At 43.4% G+C, this 16,514-nt stretch overlaps 1 protein-coding gene across 1 annotated transcript in view; it reads left to right on the top strand.

Moving 5' to 3' along the window:
* The first annotated feature begins 3,380 nt into the window (after positions 1–3,380).
* Positions 3,381–16,514, top strand: part of LOC148110770 (uncharacterized) — an 82,169-nt gene continuing 69,035 nt past the window's right edge. The window contains exons 1-2 of the mRNA XM_087867915.1: positions 3,381–3,591; positions 3,726–4,331. Coding sequence (XP_087724041.1) covers positions 3,381–3,591; positions 3,726–4,331 — 817 coding nt within the window. The remainder of the gene's footprint in view (positions 3,592–3,725; positions 4,332–16,514) is intronic.

The raw sequence follows: 16,514 nt of genomic DNA, 5'->3' as shown, positions 1-16,514 counted from the left end.
GATGAGCATAGCATAACGTATAGACCTGTCAAATCACTATGTAGTATACCTGCAACTAAATGTAACATTTGTCAATGATATTTCAATAGGGAAAAAAAAAAAAGCAAAGAATAGGGTGTGCTTCCCACAAGTAGGGCACAATGACACAATGAGATATGAGTTTAAAAAAACAAAACAAATATCAACTAAAACAACTATTCCATTAATTTCTCATAGTATGTGGAAGTTGAAATAAAAGATTTTCTGGTATTTGTAATATTCAGGTGTACTTGTAAACAAATATAATTTAGTTGCCTATTAAAACAAGGTTTACCATCTTTTATCTAGTTCTAAGTTGTTCTGAAAGTCCCAGATACAGTTTTTTTGTTGTTGCTGTATTTCTTTCTTTTTTTTTTTTTTAAAGATTTTATTTATTCATTCGACAGAGATAGAGACAGCCAGCGAGAGAGGGAACACAAGCAGGGGGAGTGGGAGAGGAAGAAGCAGGCTCCTAGCGGAGGAGCCTGATGTGGGGCTCGATCCCATAATGCCAGGATCACGCCCTGAGCCGAAGGCAGACGCTTAACCGCTGTGCCACCCAGGCGCCCCGTTGCTGTATTTCTAAGACACTTTAGACCTTATTGCCCAATACGGAGATAAAACTATTTCTTTTCTAAATAGTTGTTGAAGTAAATTACAATGGACATTTTTCAGATATTGTACAGTTTGCAAAAATATTTTCCTATTTGCTTTGCTCCTCAGGATAACCCTACAAAGACAGGGTATTTATTTTCCCATACTACAGATGGGGACACTGAAGTTTAGAGGGAATGGGGCTCAAGCCCTGCTTATCCAACACTAGAACGTTTGCTTTCCACACCCCATGGTACTGGAGTCACCGGAAAGAGTTTGTAAGGAAAGAATCATAGTGGAGATTATTAAAAAACTAAACAGGAGCTAGAGGATATTCTGAGGGAAAGTTTGCAGGATACTTGGTAAGCAATGGCAGAGGAGCAAAACATGAGCAACACAATTAGCAAGGAGTGGTATCTGTGTTCCCATACAGTTTTCGAAGTGTTCCCTATGCTGTTGCCTTGTGACCCTCACAGTGACGCACTGAGACAAGGCTGATATACTCGTCCTGTCTTACAGATGAAGAAACCGACTTCTCCAGGCTGAAAGGTGACGGCTGAAATCAGAATCTGAATTTTCTATTCTAGTTCAGTTTTCTTCCACTGCAAGAATGGTTTCAAAATATGGCCCTCAGCCCTGAGCCCAGAATGTTGCTGATGGCTACAAAGCAATTTAAAATAGCTATAGGGCCTTGGCTTATAACATCCTGTTTGTGGAAACTTTTACCCATTTCTTACTGAGTAAAACTCAGTGATTTATGAAATCTTCCAGTTGGTTGATGTCGTTCTTATCCCCAAGCTCTTTATCCAGCGAGTAGGCTGACTATGTGGACATAGTTTAGTTTAGTTTTCTTTTTCTTTTTTTTTAAAGTAATCTCTACACCCACCATGGGATTTGAATCCATGAGCCCGAGATCAAGAGTCACGTGTTCTAGTGACTGAGCCAGCCAGGTGTTCCATATGTGGACATAGTTAAAAGGAGTTTGTCTGCCCAAGTTCATCAACATTTAGGAACCAAAGCACCACACACCTCGTAATCACACTTAGTAGGAAAAAGGCTTAAATTAATATTTCTGTTACATTCTGCCTCACTGTTTAGGGACCTCTTCTTGCTGCCCATCCCTCTGTGTTGCTGTGATCCTGACAGTCCTCCCAGCCCCCCCACCCTCCGCCTACAGCTAATAGTTCTCTGAGTTGGCTTACACCATCATTGCCAGGAATGAGTAATGATGGTTCTAGGAAAATGATGGTGCAAGACTTTGAGGACAGGAGGACCTCCCATATCAGATACCATTGGAAAGGCACTGGCAATGCCAATGTATCCAATAAGCACACATCTGCTGCCAGAAAATCTAGAGAGAAGCTGTTGTTTCTATATATTGAAATTTTGTGTTTTTTTCTCTTACTGTTGTTTCCATGTAGCAGTATATTTAGAAGGGAGGCATGGCCATTGTTGCAGTGCTTCCGTCTCCAGAGACTCTAATCCTATCTTGGCTAAGGACACGAAGGCACAGTTCTTAGTTATGTCACAGGTAAAAAAATTGGGAGTTGTCTGCATGTATTTTATGCTTCTTTCAGCTGTTGTTAGAAAATGTAGCCCTCAAATTGTTCTCCACCATAAGTCTCCGCTATAGGTGATTAAAAATAGACAGGGAGGAGAGAAGGATATAGTTGGCAGTTTGCAGGGCATAAAAAATGCACATGCTGCTAAATTGTGCAAGCCACAGAGAACACTTCTCACAGGTGTTCCACTCGGCAGAGGTTACTCACTTGCCTCCAAGTGCAATCCAAGGTGTTGACTTCAGGCTTTAAGGGCCCCTGTCCCTTTTCCCTGTACCTTAGCTAGCTTATCTGAGTTCATTAGCAACCACACTGTTCCCAATTCTGAAGTGCAGGGCACTGGAAGCCGGGTGTTTTTCTCAAGGAAGGCTTTTGCCTCTGGAATTTCCTGCCTGTCCCAGTCTGCCAGAACCCCACCTTACTGACTGTCAGGGACTCATGAAAGGCTTGTTTTCGGTATAACTTTCACTGATGGGAGGAGACCTTAAAGCCATAATTTTGTAAAAGCTAACTTAAGCAATTATCATAGTCCATGATATGTGGGTTCTAATGATTTAATTTTGGTGCTGGCTTCCTGTATATAGCAATTCCAAATAGGGAACAGTTTTAAGAATAAACATACCAATAAGTGTCCATCCTTAGTCATGAATGAGAATGCATACCTGGATATGAAGATATTTAGAATTCTAAACATATAAAAACTGTCAGATTGATGCTCCTTCTCATCCCGGTAGCTCAGGTGTGCTGGTGCAATAACCCTAAATTCCAAAGCGGGTAATAAACACAACCTGCTCCTTTAGAAAGCTCTAGGAGGCTGTGCCGGTGCTTGTCAAATCTCAAACCCACCCTGGAGAGCAGCATTGGCTTTGGCTGGACGCTAAGATATTTTACTCTGGACGATTATGCCAAGACATTAACAGCTGCGGGCTTAATTATTGATGGAGTTAGTGTCAATCATCTGAGAAGAAAACCAAAGAATAATATTTTAAAATCATTTGGTCAAAAAAAAATCTGCTATATAACACAGCTCTCTTGTCAGTTATTACTCCTGAACTTCTCCAGCCAAAGAAGTAATCTCAGAAAACTGCTCTTCTAAAATTATTTTTCCTTTCCCCTTAAATGTTTTCTTTCCAAGCGCTCTCCCTTTCAGAACCCAGCACCTTGGCTGTTTGCACTACTTTCAGCAGATGCCCCACATCGGGGTAACCAATGACATGTTTTAGTTTTGAAAACTTAAATAAACACGTAAAGAAAACCAGAGGAGCAGAAGCCCCCCCACCCGCAAGCCTTTCCGATCCGCGATCCGCCGCGTGGCTGCGATGCTTTCAGCGCTGCGGGGCCTTCCCGGCTCCGCCAAAAATGCCCAGGCTGCTCGGTGTGGTCTTCGTGCCGAGAGCCGGTCAAAGAGGAAAAACAAATAGTTGGTTTGACGATCTCCAAGAAGAGAGTTTCACTCTGGCTTGACTAATATTTGACAGATCCGCCCCACCGCGCCGCTTGGCATCCCGGTTTTGGGACTTCGGCCGTTGCCAAGAATTCTTGCTGGGGCTTGAGCCCCGAGGCCGAGCACCTCGCGGAGCCCGGGTCCGGACGGAGCCTCCTCACCCTCGCAGTGCGCGCACGCCTGGAAAGGCGGGATTTATAGGCGGCGATGCTGCGGGAGACTCTGCAGTGGCAACGGGCCCCCGAACGGTCCCGCCTCATTCGCCCTAGTGTGTGTGCCTCGCCAGTCCCTGCCTGGTAAACCGTCACCAGCTTCGGCGCGCGGCAGTGGCGTCGGCGGGTCCAAACCCCGGGGTCGTGAGCGGGGCCAGAGGGCCGGGCCCGAGCGCAGCCCCGGGCCGGGCGCGCCCCGCGGGCTCCAGGCACACGCCCCTCACCTGGGCGAGGCAGGGTGCGCAGGCGCTCAGCGCTGGGGCCGCCGCCGGGAGCTTCAGCCCCGCGCCCGCCAGAGTTGGACAGTTCCGGGGCCGCGCCGGGCCGAGCTGCCGCCGGCGCCGCCGCCGCCGCCACCGCCCCGGCTGCAGCAGATAGCGGGAGAGCGTCTGCGCGGAGCCCCAGCGCAGCCCCGGCGGGACCGCCGCAGCCGCCGGAGCGCGAGCAACAGCTTCCCGGCTGGAGGAGCCACTGCCCCCACGCGCCAGCGGCCCGCGCGCCGAGGTAAGCTCCGGGCGCCCAGCCCAGCCCGGCGCCCCCGGGACCCGCGCCGCCTTCCCGCCCCAGCCCGCCCGTCTCCTCTCGGCGAGCCGACCCCGGGGCGCGCCACCCGAGGGAATGGCCGGGAGCCCCCTCCCACTGGAGTTTGCACTTTGTCCGGCGGTCCCACTTGTAGAGGAGGACGCCTAGCCGCCGCTTGCCCGGACTGTGGCGTGAGGCTCCTGTGAGCCCCTGGAGTTAGGAGTAGGTCGCGGAAGCCAAAGGAGTGAAGGAGTCCCCAGTGTGGGCTCCCGGGCTCCGATTCCCAAGGACGGAGGGGAGGTTGGAGAAGGGAAGAGGACAGGGAGAGTGCCCCTCTGTGGTTAGCCGCAGTGCCTCCGTCACCTGGGCTGGGAAGTTTGGGGCTCGGTGTCTCTCTCTTCATTACAGAGAAATGGGTAGTTTGGGGAGATGTGGGAGGAAGACAGAAGTCGAAACTTGGGGTTCTGAGAGAGTTCTGCAGCTGAAAGAAGGTGAAACGGGGGCGGTGAGGCAGAAAGAAGGTCCCCAAAGTTTGCACTTGCTGGGGGCCTGGGGTGGGGGCGGGGGCGCTGGGTGAGGGTGTCAGTGCAAGATGGGAGGACACTGTGGGACTGCGGAAGGGACAAGAAGGGGAGGGGGAGGACCATCTGCTTCGCCACTGTTATTTGCGGGGGCCCATGGGGGAAGAAGGGAGAGCTGGCAGGACGATGCTTCCCCAAATGTTTCCCCAGGCTCTGGAGGACAAACAGTTTTTATGGTGAACCTGGATGGGGGAGTGTTGTAGTCCTTCAAGGAAAATAAATTGCCATCAAGCCCTCGGCCCCCATGACTACAAAATAAACACAGTTTTGGAATGCTCTCAGGAGTTCTTGGATTAGGAAACGTCATCTTCATTTTCTTTATTCTCATACAGAGATGTGGTTCGCATTTCTTTTTGGTTTTGCTTTGCTCAGGAGCATCACACCAAGGTGAATGCAAACTTTGTTAAGATGTAGCAAACGATGCAAATAGAAGAAATAAAACATTTGTGTTATATAGGGTCCAGCCTCAAGCTTGGAGACTGGCAGCCTCAGAGCAATGCATGAAGCAGTAGAAAATGCATTTATCAAATTAAAAAGAAGGCTTTTCATAAAGTCAATAAGCTACATCTCAGATAAAGTTCAAGGTTTTGGCTTGAAAGAGCTCCCTTAAATATTTCAGGACCCTATTTCACCAGTTTTCATAGTCCTTTCATCTTATTTTGATGCCATCTGTGCATTGAGTATGTGCTGCCCCTTCCCTGTAATAGATAAATGCCCTTAGAATGCAAATGCTGCATTGGAAGTTCTCTTGTTACTTGAGGCTTTTAAGGTGGAAAAAAAATGTTTATTTACTCAAAAGTGTTGGTTGTATTTCAGATTCTCTCTATCCCCATAAATCAAATATTTGTGGATTTATAATTCACACTGCTACTCATTTCCAAAAGTGATTTGAGGAAGCTTGGAATGAAAACCACAAATCAAATAGCTATTCTTGTAGATCTCCTTGACCTCTCTTGGATGCATTTGTAGTAAAATGCTTTTGAGAAGGTGAATTCTCCTAACAAAGGAAAACTTACTGCCCTCCCTGGAATGTTTTGCAGCATAATTCCTTATGTACTTCATTTGCATTATATTATTTTACATTACATAAGTAATGATGTCTTTATAGGCGTTTAACCACTAAGCAGCATCTATATTAAAGAAAAGAATGTTGATATTTTATAGCATTTCACCAAATATATAGATTCACAGAGCAAAAGAGAACAGTGAACTTAATGTGTCCTTCTTGAACTGAGGCAGAAAGGAAACCAAGGGAAGTGTCTCCTCTGCCATCAAACCAGAGAAGGAACTGTCATTAGTACTTGTCACCCAAACATGGCCAATTAGAGAGACCTGTCAGCAGTTAGAGGGTAGCTTTACCAAGTGTTAACTGTTGTATGAGGATTTATAAAGGCGTATCAGGTGTTCTCAGCACTCTTTTTCTCAGGTTAATGACCTGGCTGAGTGAGAGAAAAAAAAAATGCAAACAAACACACCTCCAAAAGGTAAACTGTCTACGTACAATAATGCTGTGTGGAGCTCCCACCATGGAAGAGAGAAGAATTTTAAATCCCTCAACTGCCTCTTCTCACTTTAGATTTTTTTTCTTCCAGCCGAGTTTGAGGATATCATTGCGTGATTTTTAATAGCAACAATTTATGAACAATTAGTTTACTTCTCACGGGAGTAATTGCTTCATTTATGAAAATCTTTGCTCACAGAAGTAAAGAGCAAAATTGGCTTTCTGCTGTTCCTATAAGATCCCGTGTCTTCCAAGATCTAAAGAACAATGAGCGTGTTTGTCCCAGTTTCCCACTGCTTTTTACTTCTGTGTTTTTATTGTAATCCCCCCACACACCATTTCACCATCTCTATTTTGCCATCTCTTCCAGTCCCATCTCTGTTCCTGTGTGTCTCAATATCGCCTTTTCATCCTACCTTTGCTTTTTCATTTTTTTCTGCAGTTTTCTCTTGATCCTCTTTGCTTTATAGATGATCTCCTTTTTGCATATTACTTTTTATTGAGTGATGTCCTTTTATTAGTGCTAGATTATTTTCCCAAAGTGGTATTCCTATCTCTGCTTTCCCTCCTAAATGTTTTTCTTTTTAAAGATTTTATTTATTTATTTGACAGAGATAGAGATAGCCAGCGAGAGAGGGAACACAAGCAGGGGGAGTGGGAGAGGAAGAAGCAGGCTCCTAGCGGAGGAGCCTGCTGTGGGGCTCGATCCCATAACGCCGGGATCACGCCCTGAGCCGAAGGCAGATGCTTAACCGCTGTGCCACCCAGGCACCCCTCCCTCCTAAATTTTATACTGACAGTTTGAATCATCTGCTAGATGCCTCTATATTCCTTTCAAGTGCCTTAAACAGGTTTCAACTCTAATCGACATTTTCTTCTTACATGAAAAGGGGTGGCTCTGTCAATTTCTGTATTTCTCTCAGTCACCCAGGACCTTCCAAAATCATTGCTTTCCAAATATAATTCACAGATAAATCCCATGGACTCCATCTCTACCTGACGTCTTATGATCCCGGCTTCTCCACCTTCTTATTCCCACAGGGAAGGTCTTTCTTCAGACTCTTAACTCTTTCTAGAGACTACTGTGATGTCGTCCTGACTAGTTTCCCAGATCCAGTCTCTCTCACTTCCAATCCATTTTACAGTTGGTTTGCAGAATAAGCTTCTTAAAGCGGAGCCAAGCTCAGTCACTGTCTAACAAACTTTTCTCCAGTGCCCTACCAAATAACATAGAAACCTCATCTCTGACATTTTAAGACCCTTTGCAGTCCAGGTCAAAAGTGGCTCTACCTTTTTACTTTGACCTCATAGATTCATGCACTCATTCGTTCATTCACTCATTTATTCTATGAATATTTGAGTGCCTGCTGCATGCCAGGCACGGCTGTAGGTGATACTTTCAGAAGTGTGTTGTGTATTAGCTCAATGCTATGCTGCACATTTTATTTGTCAATGGTGGAATCCACTGTTAAAATGTAATCCTATGGGCCCCAGCAACCCCACTGACCTCCCATCCCCACCCTTCGTAGTCTCTGAGGTATCATCACAGAGTCCTGAGTCTCCTTGAAACAATATGAAAGCACGGCTCTAGGCAGAAGGCAGTGTTCCCTCAACACACAGCAGCAGGCTTCTGAGTTCTGCACCTTTGCCTATGCTGTTCCCTCTGCCTAGAATAGGCCCTCCCACTTCCCCATAACCATTCCTACCTGCCAGAGAGTCAGCGCAGTTGCTCCATGCGTCTCTGAACTCCAGCTTCTGCTCCTCCAAACCCTGGAACACTTCACTTGGCCTCTTCTTGGAGCACAGGTCATTGTCCTTATATATACGTGCTTTCTGCATTCTCCCCTAAGGGCACCGGGCTAACCATGCCTATCCTCAGGCCTTCATTTCCTGAAATTCCCGGCTGAGGGCCTGGCAGATCGTGGGACATCAACAAGTAATTTAATTAGACTGAATTCTGCCTAGTTCTCTAGTCTCCACTTCTGCCTGTGATAGCTACTTGTTTTCACGACTCAGCCTGGCTCTTACAGTAGAGCCAGTGCTTCTCGAATTTGAATATGTATCTAAATCTTGAGGAGATTTTATTAAAGTGCAGAGTCTGGTTTAGCAGGTCTGGGATGGGGCCAGAGGTACTGCTTTGCTAAGGTGTTCCCAGCTGTTGTTGAAATAGCTGATCTTTGAACTTGAGCAAGAAGGTAGATGATATTTCACAGTTTGGGGAGTTTCTGGCAGCCCCTGCCTCTCTGTCTGGTGATCTTCCTCCAGCTAGTGTTGCTTCCATATTACTTTCTATTCTGAAAGTATTTAAGGCCTCGACATGCCTGAATGGAAGATATGGTGGTGACCTTGAAAGTTTTCCTTACTTTGCTGATACAGTGTTGCAATGGCTAGTTCTCCGTCTTGTCTTTTTCTCTGGCCAGTTTTATTTCTTTGTTGTATATTGCTTCTCATTTTCCCATTATATTCAGATTGTGGTGGTTCTCCTTGTTCACTCTGCTATGATTCTTTTTCTTTCCTGTGCTCTCTCTGGTTCTTAAAATTCTCTTCAGATGCCTTGGCTGACTCCCTGCCCCAACTGTTTTCCTATTGCTTCCAAAATTTTTCTGTGAAAGGAGCACCGAAATAGGGGGCAGGAGACTCCAGTTCTTATTCTGCCTTTACTGTGAGCACGAGATATTGGGCAAAATTGTTTCTTTCTGGTCTCTTCACTTGCAGATGGAAGTTGTGGATTACACAGCTCCCGGGGTCTCCTTCAGCACTAGGACTCCACGTGAGGGCTTCACAGGGGGCAGGAGGAGCAGGTTGGGGGAGGAAACAAGGGTCATGTGATGATTGTGGTGCTGGCGTTTGTCCTCAGCGAATGTTTCTGTTCTAGATAATTTGAACTTTTGTTCTTGCACTGCTCAGAGACTCCTGTTTCTTAAGGAAAAAACCCAACAACTATACCTTGGCATTTGCAAATCCGGTTGTTTTCAACCCTGGATTCACACTGAAATCAATTCAGGAGCTTACAAAAAATAGTGATTTTTTAGCTCATTTCAGGGGAATGATTTAATTTATCTGCATTTTTGCAATCTCCCCAAGTGGTTCTGATTTCCAGCATGGGTGGAGAACTGCAGTCTCTGGTCTGTAAAGGCAGTGTAGAAGAATGGTTAAGAGCATAGTACTATGCTGAGTCAAACCCTGACTTTGCTACTCACCAACTTTGAGAGCTTCGGGAGGTTACCTCACTTCTTGGGGCCTCAGTTTCTTTGAATGTGAAATGGGTTGACTTGGTTATTGTGAGGCTACATGGGAGCCATCCTTGGAATATCGTGCATAGTGTGGTTGTTGAAGGAACAGTAGTGGTTGTTTATCCTGATATTCGTACCATCACAATTTAAATCACTAAATTACTTAAGGATCATTTCACCTTAGACCTACTGCTCTCCTCACCCCCTGTTCAGTTTCAAGATATTCTGCATAGTATAATCACTTTGAGAAGAAATTTATGAGCATATTTTTCAGAAGTCAGTGAAAAAGTACAGAAGAGGGCATATATATTAATAAAAACCAATCACCCTTTCATTTTTGATCCATTTGGTGCCACATCAACTCTATGATCTCATAAATACCAGAGATACATTAAAACACATATAAACTGATACAAAAAGATGACCAGGCTTTCATACCTACGTCATGAAAAATGACTTTGCTCTTTAATAAAGACAGTTCTATCATTAACAAATAGAAAGGGTGGAAATTCATGGGTCTAAGAGAGCATTTTATTTTGGAAATAAATATAAATGTGTTAGGCGTTTATATTTCTGAGTTTATAACGGGAAATGGAACTTAAAAATTAAAAAGCACACACAGAGAGATATCCTGTCCTATTCAGGCTAAAGCTAAATCAACTTTTTCTTCTCTTTTTTGGCTGAGATTCTAGAATAGCCATTATGTAATAAAGCTAGCATCATATCAGCAAAAGCAAAGATTGGGTAAATGGATATAACCCATGTTAACTGAGGACCCACATCCCTTTTTTTTTTTTTCTCTATACATCTGAAAACAGGTAAAAGGGTGCTCAGTAATTCCAGTGGACCTGGCCTAGGTGTCTCAGGGGTTGTTATGGTGATGGCCTTTGGGTGTAAAAGAAAGACCCGTGGGGACTTCTCACCTTTTTCTGTTAGAATAAACTGTTTCATTTCTGCATTATTTACTTTTTCAAAAATTAGGAAAAGTATTGATCAGGAAAAGTATTTTTCAGTTAAAATGATTAAACTTTTCTAAGGTTTGTTTTCCATATTGTGACATGTACTTTTTAAATAACACAATTAAGAAGATACTGTGACATTTTAAAAAGAACCTTTGAGTTACAACTAAGAAAAGGTCCATTGTGAGAGATGTTTAGCTAATTCTTTTTTCAATCTTTGCTTTAATATACTTGTGTTAAAATTGTGTCAAATTCTACAGAGAGCCGTGATTTTTAATGTGTATTGGTTAAAGTGATCAGTCTGATGGTTAGTCCATTATGTAAGGTTTCCAGAGTCTAGAGGCCTGGATTCTTGGTCTATACTGGTTGCAAACCAGGGTTCAGATTCTGATTAATCTCAGGCTTAATAGATTGCTATTTCTGTGAAGTATGAGTTAAGGATATAAAAATGACTATTCAGTCTTTAGGGCAAAAAGCGCTCTTTGTGCGAAATCCTCATTGATAAACTGAAGAAATGAGACCAGAGAATCTAGACTATTTAACATTTGAGCCTAGGGAAATTAGACATTACAAATAAGGATAGAAAAGTTCTGTTGGTACAAAGACTGAAATTAAAACTTTACGTAGCAATTACTTAGACCCTGTGATGTCCTTAGAATTGATATGTTAGAGGTGGGAAAACTGTACCTCACAGAATTAGAAAGAGAGGTGTTACCTTAGTTTTACCTAAAATATAATGCTCAAAGTAAGAATACGAAGCACAAAATGCCACTGTTTGTGTATAAAAAATACACATCTATATAAATACAGGCATTTTGATTATATATATGTTTTTATTTTAATGAATTGGTCATTGTACACAGTCTTACATAATACCTGGAAATGCTGATGATTATATTTAATCATTATCTGCATCTCACATATCTGATTACCTGCATATGTTACACTGTTGGAGATGGAAAGAAGTATAGCCTAACGGTTGAATTCAGGCTCTGGAGTCAAACTTTGTGGATGCAGATTTCAGCTCTTCCACTTATTAGCTGTGTGACTTTGACCAAGTTACTCAACCTCTTTGTGCCTTAGTTTCCCAAGTCTAAGAGACAATGAGAGAAATTTTCATGCGATTGTTGTCTGAAAAAACAAGTACATATAACATACTTAACAAAGTTCTTAGCACTTATCGAAGTCCAGTACTCATAAAGTAGCCATTATTATACATGATACAATTAAATAATTAATACCAAATATGTCACGGATACATTGATTTCATTGCCAAGAGAACTTGTGCAACTCTTAAGTTTTGCACCTTGAGTTTGAAACTTACTTTGTATTTTCCAAATATATATTATTTTCTCCTCTATATTTCCTTGTTTACTTTAGGAGAACAGTGAAATGAAAGAGAGAATAGAGGTGTGGAATTGTAAGCCCTACAAGGACTCTAGACAATTTGTAGCCATGTGAAGTACAGACAGATTTTTAATAACAAAATACATAATACAGGCTGTAGGATTTTTGAAAAGACCAAGTGGTTTAAGATGTAGCATCTGCATGAATGTGCTTCATGAACTTGGTACTCATGTATAAACCTGGAATGTTTGGAAGTGACCCAAATCAGAATGATCTAGATATAGGAGCCAGCTCATGGTACCAGAGTCTGTGACTGAGTGGACTCATTCAAGGACAGTCTCTTCTTGGGCATTTGAATTGCAGTTGAATAGTTACCTGAATCCTCCTGGGTTCACAGGCATTTATTTTAACACATGCATTGGATTTTCAAAGTTGGAATTTAGACAACAAAATAATTAGCAAAAAAAAAAAAAACCCCACAAATGAACTAACAAACAAAAAAACCCCACAAAAAAACAAAGAAACCATAATTGGTAAACTAAATGCAAGATTACCAAAGAGTTGAAATCCATACATATACCTACTTACTGCATGTATGGTTCTTAATTGTCAGTCTCATTTCCACAGGAATAAAATCATCAAGACTGAGAATGTGGAAGGTAAAATATTAGTCTTATTCTTTCGCATAACCGTCTCCTTGTGTCTCATGCTTGTGGTCCTAGGCGGAGCCTAAAAATGCCTCTGGTACAGTGATTCCTGGACTTTAGCATGTAAAGGAATCCCTGGAGGGCTTGCAAAAAATGCAGATTTCTGTAATTCACCCTTGAAGTTTTCTGACTCACCAGGTCTTGAGGCAGGACCCAGTAATCTAAATATTTTATCAAAATATTTTGTAAGTATCCCAGTTGATTCACAGACCAAACTGAGTCTAGTTCCCTAGATTAGCATTTGTTCTCAGCTCGGGATGCATATCAGTGTTACTGTGCTTCTTAGTAAAAGTTCGGTTGAAGAGGCCAAGCTCAGTTCCTCTACGATGCACTAACCACAGGCACCCCTTCCTTAAGTGGCTCTGAGTCACCCATGTGGAACCTGTCATGTGCAAATTCTAGAAAACACGGCTGTGTTCTCTCATTGACTACCCAGTGGCCTTCAGCCACAGGTTTTAGTACACCGTGGTTCTCCATAGCAATGGGGACCACTGGCCACCTGCCTCAGTGTCCCCGTGAGCTCACTTGGGATATTCAGATTCCAGGGCCCAAACCTAACTCTACCAAAAACAAACAAACAAATAAATTAAAAAAAAAAAAAAAAAAAAAAGAAGTGGTGGGATGTGAGGTCTTAGAGCCAGGATTTTCCCTGGCTCCCCGAATGATGACTGTGCCTTGATGAAGTTCTCTCTCCAGTGCTCTGTGGAGCTAGCTTTGCCCGCATGGCTCAGAGCTTCACACAACTCCAGTGCTTGTGGTGACCACACCGACTACAGTGACCATAAGGCCAGGACAGGGACCACCGTGACTCCTGAATGTCAGCAGTGTCTTTTCCCTCTCGCGTCTCCAGGCTTCTCCCTTCTCTGCAGCCTGCGAACAGCCATTTCTCTTGTCCTTGTGGTTTTATGATGGGAAACACAGGCTCCTTTCTCTCTGGGCTCTTCCTGTCTTCTCTTTTCCACAGCTGCCAAGTAGAGACCCAGATGACTATGCCAAACGTACAGATGTGATGGCACACATTCAAACTGCTGCCGTCCTGGCAGAGAGACCCCTTATGCCTTTTTAAATCCTTGAAGGCTTTCTTGCCTCCCTGTGTATAGCTTACATAAGCAGGGTTTAAATTTGTCGAGAATTTCACAGGTTCTCAGATCTGTTGTCTTCCTCTTAAAGTGCTTTGGAAAAAGGAACAGTATAATGTACTCTTGGCTGGCATGGGGGAAAGGCAACCCAGACTTTAGAAATATTTGAATTCTTGAAATCCTATTTCTGAATTATCAAGAATTATAGCAAGAAAATTACTGTGTCTGTGTAACAGTTCTGTCTCCAGGGCATGTACTTCAACAGACCCATGTAAAAATGTAAATTAGAGAATGTTTGTGTATTCCTATATAAACTAACAAACAAAAGTGACATTAAAAATGATGAAGTATTATATTATGAACAACTTTGTCATTGATTATTTTAAAATCTGAGCAATAGTGTTCTATCTTGTTAAATAACTCCTTATCTCTAAAATTTCAGAGATCGATTGAGGGTAAGGTGGCATAAAAGTCAATAGTTTGCATCTCCTCGTTGCAAGTTCGTGTTTTGACAGAACCCTGTGTTTAGTCTGACACAGTCCTCCTAGATGTCAACCTCTTTCTTCAACAATAAGGAAGGCTCCCCGGTGACCAAAGAGAGCAGGGGTCGGTGGAGTTGGGGGACTGGCAAATGATACCTGGAAAATGATACCACCAATCAAATTAAATGTGAGAGGGAATTATGCATAGAGGGAATAGCAGTGTCAGACTTTATGGATCTTTTCAAGAAATAATTACTGGTGGCCTGGCAAGTTTATTTTTCTAACATTAGGAAAAGCATTTAAACCTGTTCCACAGGGCTAATAATGATGCTTGTTGGAAAGGCCCTCCGTGGGATGGATTTTTAAGTCTCTGGGACCTGTGCTTAGTTGAGAAGATTGTACTACTCCAAAGGCCTCTCGGACTAGCCCACCTCTTTGTTTCTGTGAAGCCTCGTGATGACCATAGGACAGTGTGCACTAAGAACATGATTTCAGCACTGGTAGAAGCCACTTGAAGCAGCCTAGTATGAGGAAAGACACAGCAGAACTTTGTGAGCCCCCCACCGCCATGCTGCCATTGCTTAACCTTCTTTAGCCACAGGACAAGGCACGTGCTTTACCGTCTGGTGCAAGATAAGAGGGCTCTGAACCGACATGGAAGCTGCCCACGAACACTCAAAGGGGTGACATGTAGACGAAGAAGAAGGTTCATTTTTCTGAAGTTCCAACAGGCACAACTAGATCCAGTGGGTGGGACTGTAGGGAGGCAGATTTCAATTCAATATGAGAGAGAACTTTCTAATGATTCATACTGTTCAGCAGTGGCCTTGACGTCACACTTGCTCCAGAGCAAAGTATGTGACATGCGGGAGGGTCGGCCACCAGAAACAACGTTTGAGGAATTCCAGGGTTGAGTGGACGTGCAACCTGGCAACCTGTAATCTGTCCGCTTTTTGGCATTATTGGTAAAGTAATTTGAGGAGGGACCATAGGCAGGGGAGGGAGACATATAAGAAAAAAGGTCTGTGAAGAGGTAAGTGTTTTTAGACTACTTAAAAGGTGGGAGGATAATTACCTCACCTTCCCCCCGGCTTTTTAAGCTCATTACCCTTGAGTATCTATTATGTGCCAGAACGTCATCTCATTTAACAGACGAAAGGCAGCAACAATCCCAGCGTGTCCTCTCTTGGCCAGAGTTCTGCAGTTGTTTTCCTGCATCCTCCATGACTTCACAAAAGCTGCCCTGCATTCTCATCCTACCTGTGCTAAACTCCTTGATAACCTTTTCATATCACTTCTGTTTCCTCTGTGGTGCCTGCAATATTAGATGCTGATGGTCAGGTTTGTTTTGATTGTGTTGATTTTTCTCACTAGACTGTAAGCTCTTTGAGAGCAATCCCCTTTGACTGATTCATCCAGTTAGTGTCTATCCAGGTATCTGGCAAATGGTAAGAGCTGATGTTTGTTAACTGAATATTTGATTTCTCCTCTCCTCCCGTCATACCCCTTCCCCTAAAGAAATAGCTAGGATGACTTTGATCCTCAAGGTCAGGAAATATGCCAGAATATTCTTTCTCCTCCCAACCCTGCCTTTCCATTCCTAATGACATCTTAATTACCTATTCCATTCATTCTATTTCAGGGGAAATAGTGAAGTCAGTGAGGTGAAAAAAATCCCCAAAATTAGAGAAGGGAAAACTACCTCTTGTGCAACCCCTTCACCCACCCAGCCAGATATGTTGCCTTTGGCAGCACTACTGGTAGGATGAGGAGGAAATCCTGCTCCTGCTGTTAACTAGCTTTGTGACCCCAAACTAGTCTGTGAGCACCTCATTGTTTCTTTTCAGTAAAAGGAGGAGTCTGTCCAGATAATTTACAGGGGCTCATTCTGAAATACTGTAATTCCTAATCTCTTTTCCCTTCTAAGGTTTCCTGAGGTCCTTTGCCTCTGCCAAGTATTCTCCTGGGTAACCAAGAATCCAGAACAATGAGGAGAAGCAGTGTCAGGAGGTGACATTGGGATAAAACAGTGTTCTTTGTGATCTGACACACCTGGATCGAGTTCAGGCTATCTGGCCTTGGGAAAATTATAAACCTCTCAAGACTAAAGGTGCCTCTCCTCTAAAATGGCCAGAATATTCCATACTTCAAGAGCTGCACGGACTCAGTGAGATAACAGATATGAAGTGCTAACCCTGCCCCAGAAACATAATGAACACTTGGAAAATGATAATGGTTATTTGGAAATAGTTCCCCATATCTCTTTCTTTCCTTTT

Source organism: Ursus americanus, chromosome 1, assembly GCF_024610735.1.
Source record: "Ursus americanus isolate L20-20 chromosome 1, mUrsAme1.1.p, whole genome shotgun sequence".
NCBI classification, from domain to species: domain Eukaryota; kingdom Metazoa; phylum Chordata; class Mammalia; order Carnivora; family Ursidae; genus Ursus; species Ursus americanus.
Note: the sequence above shows the minus strand (reverse complement) of the source record. Positions and strands in the feature narration are given on the sequence as shown.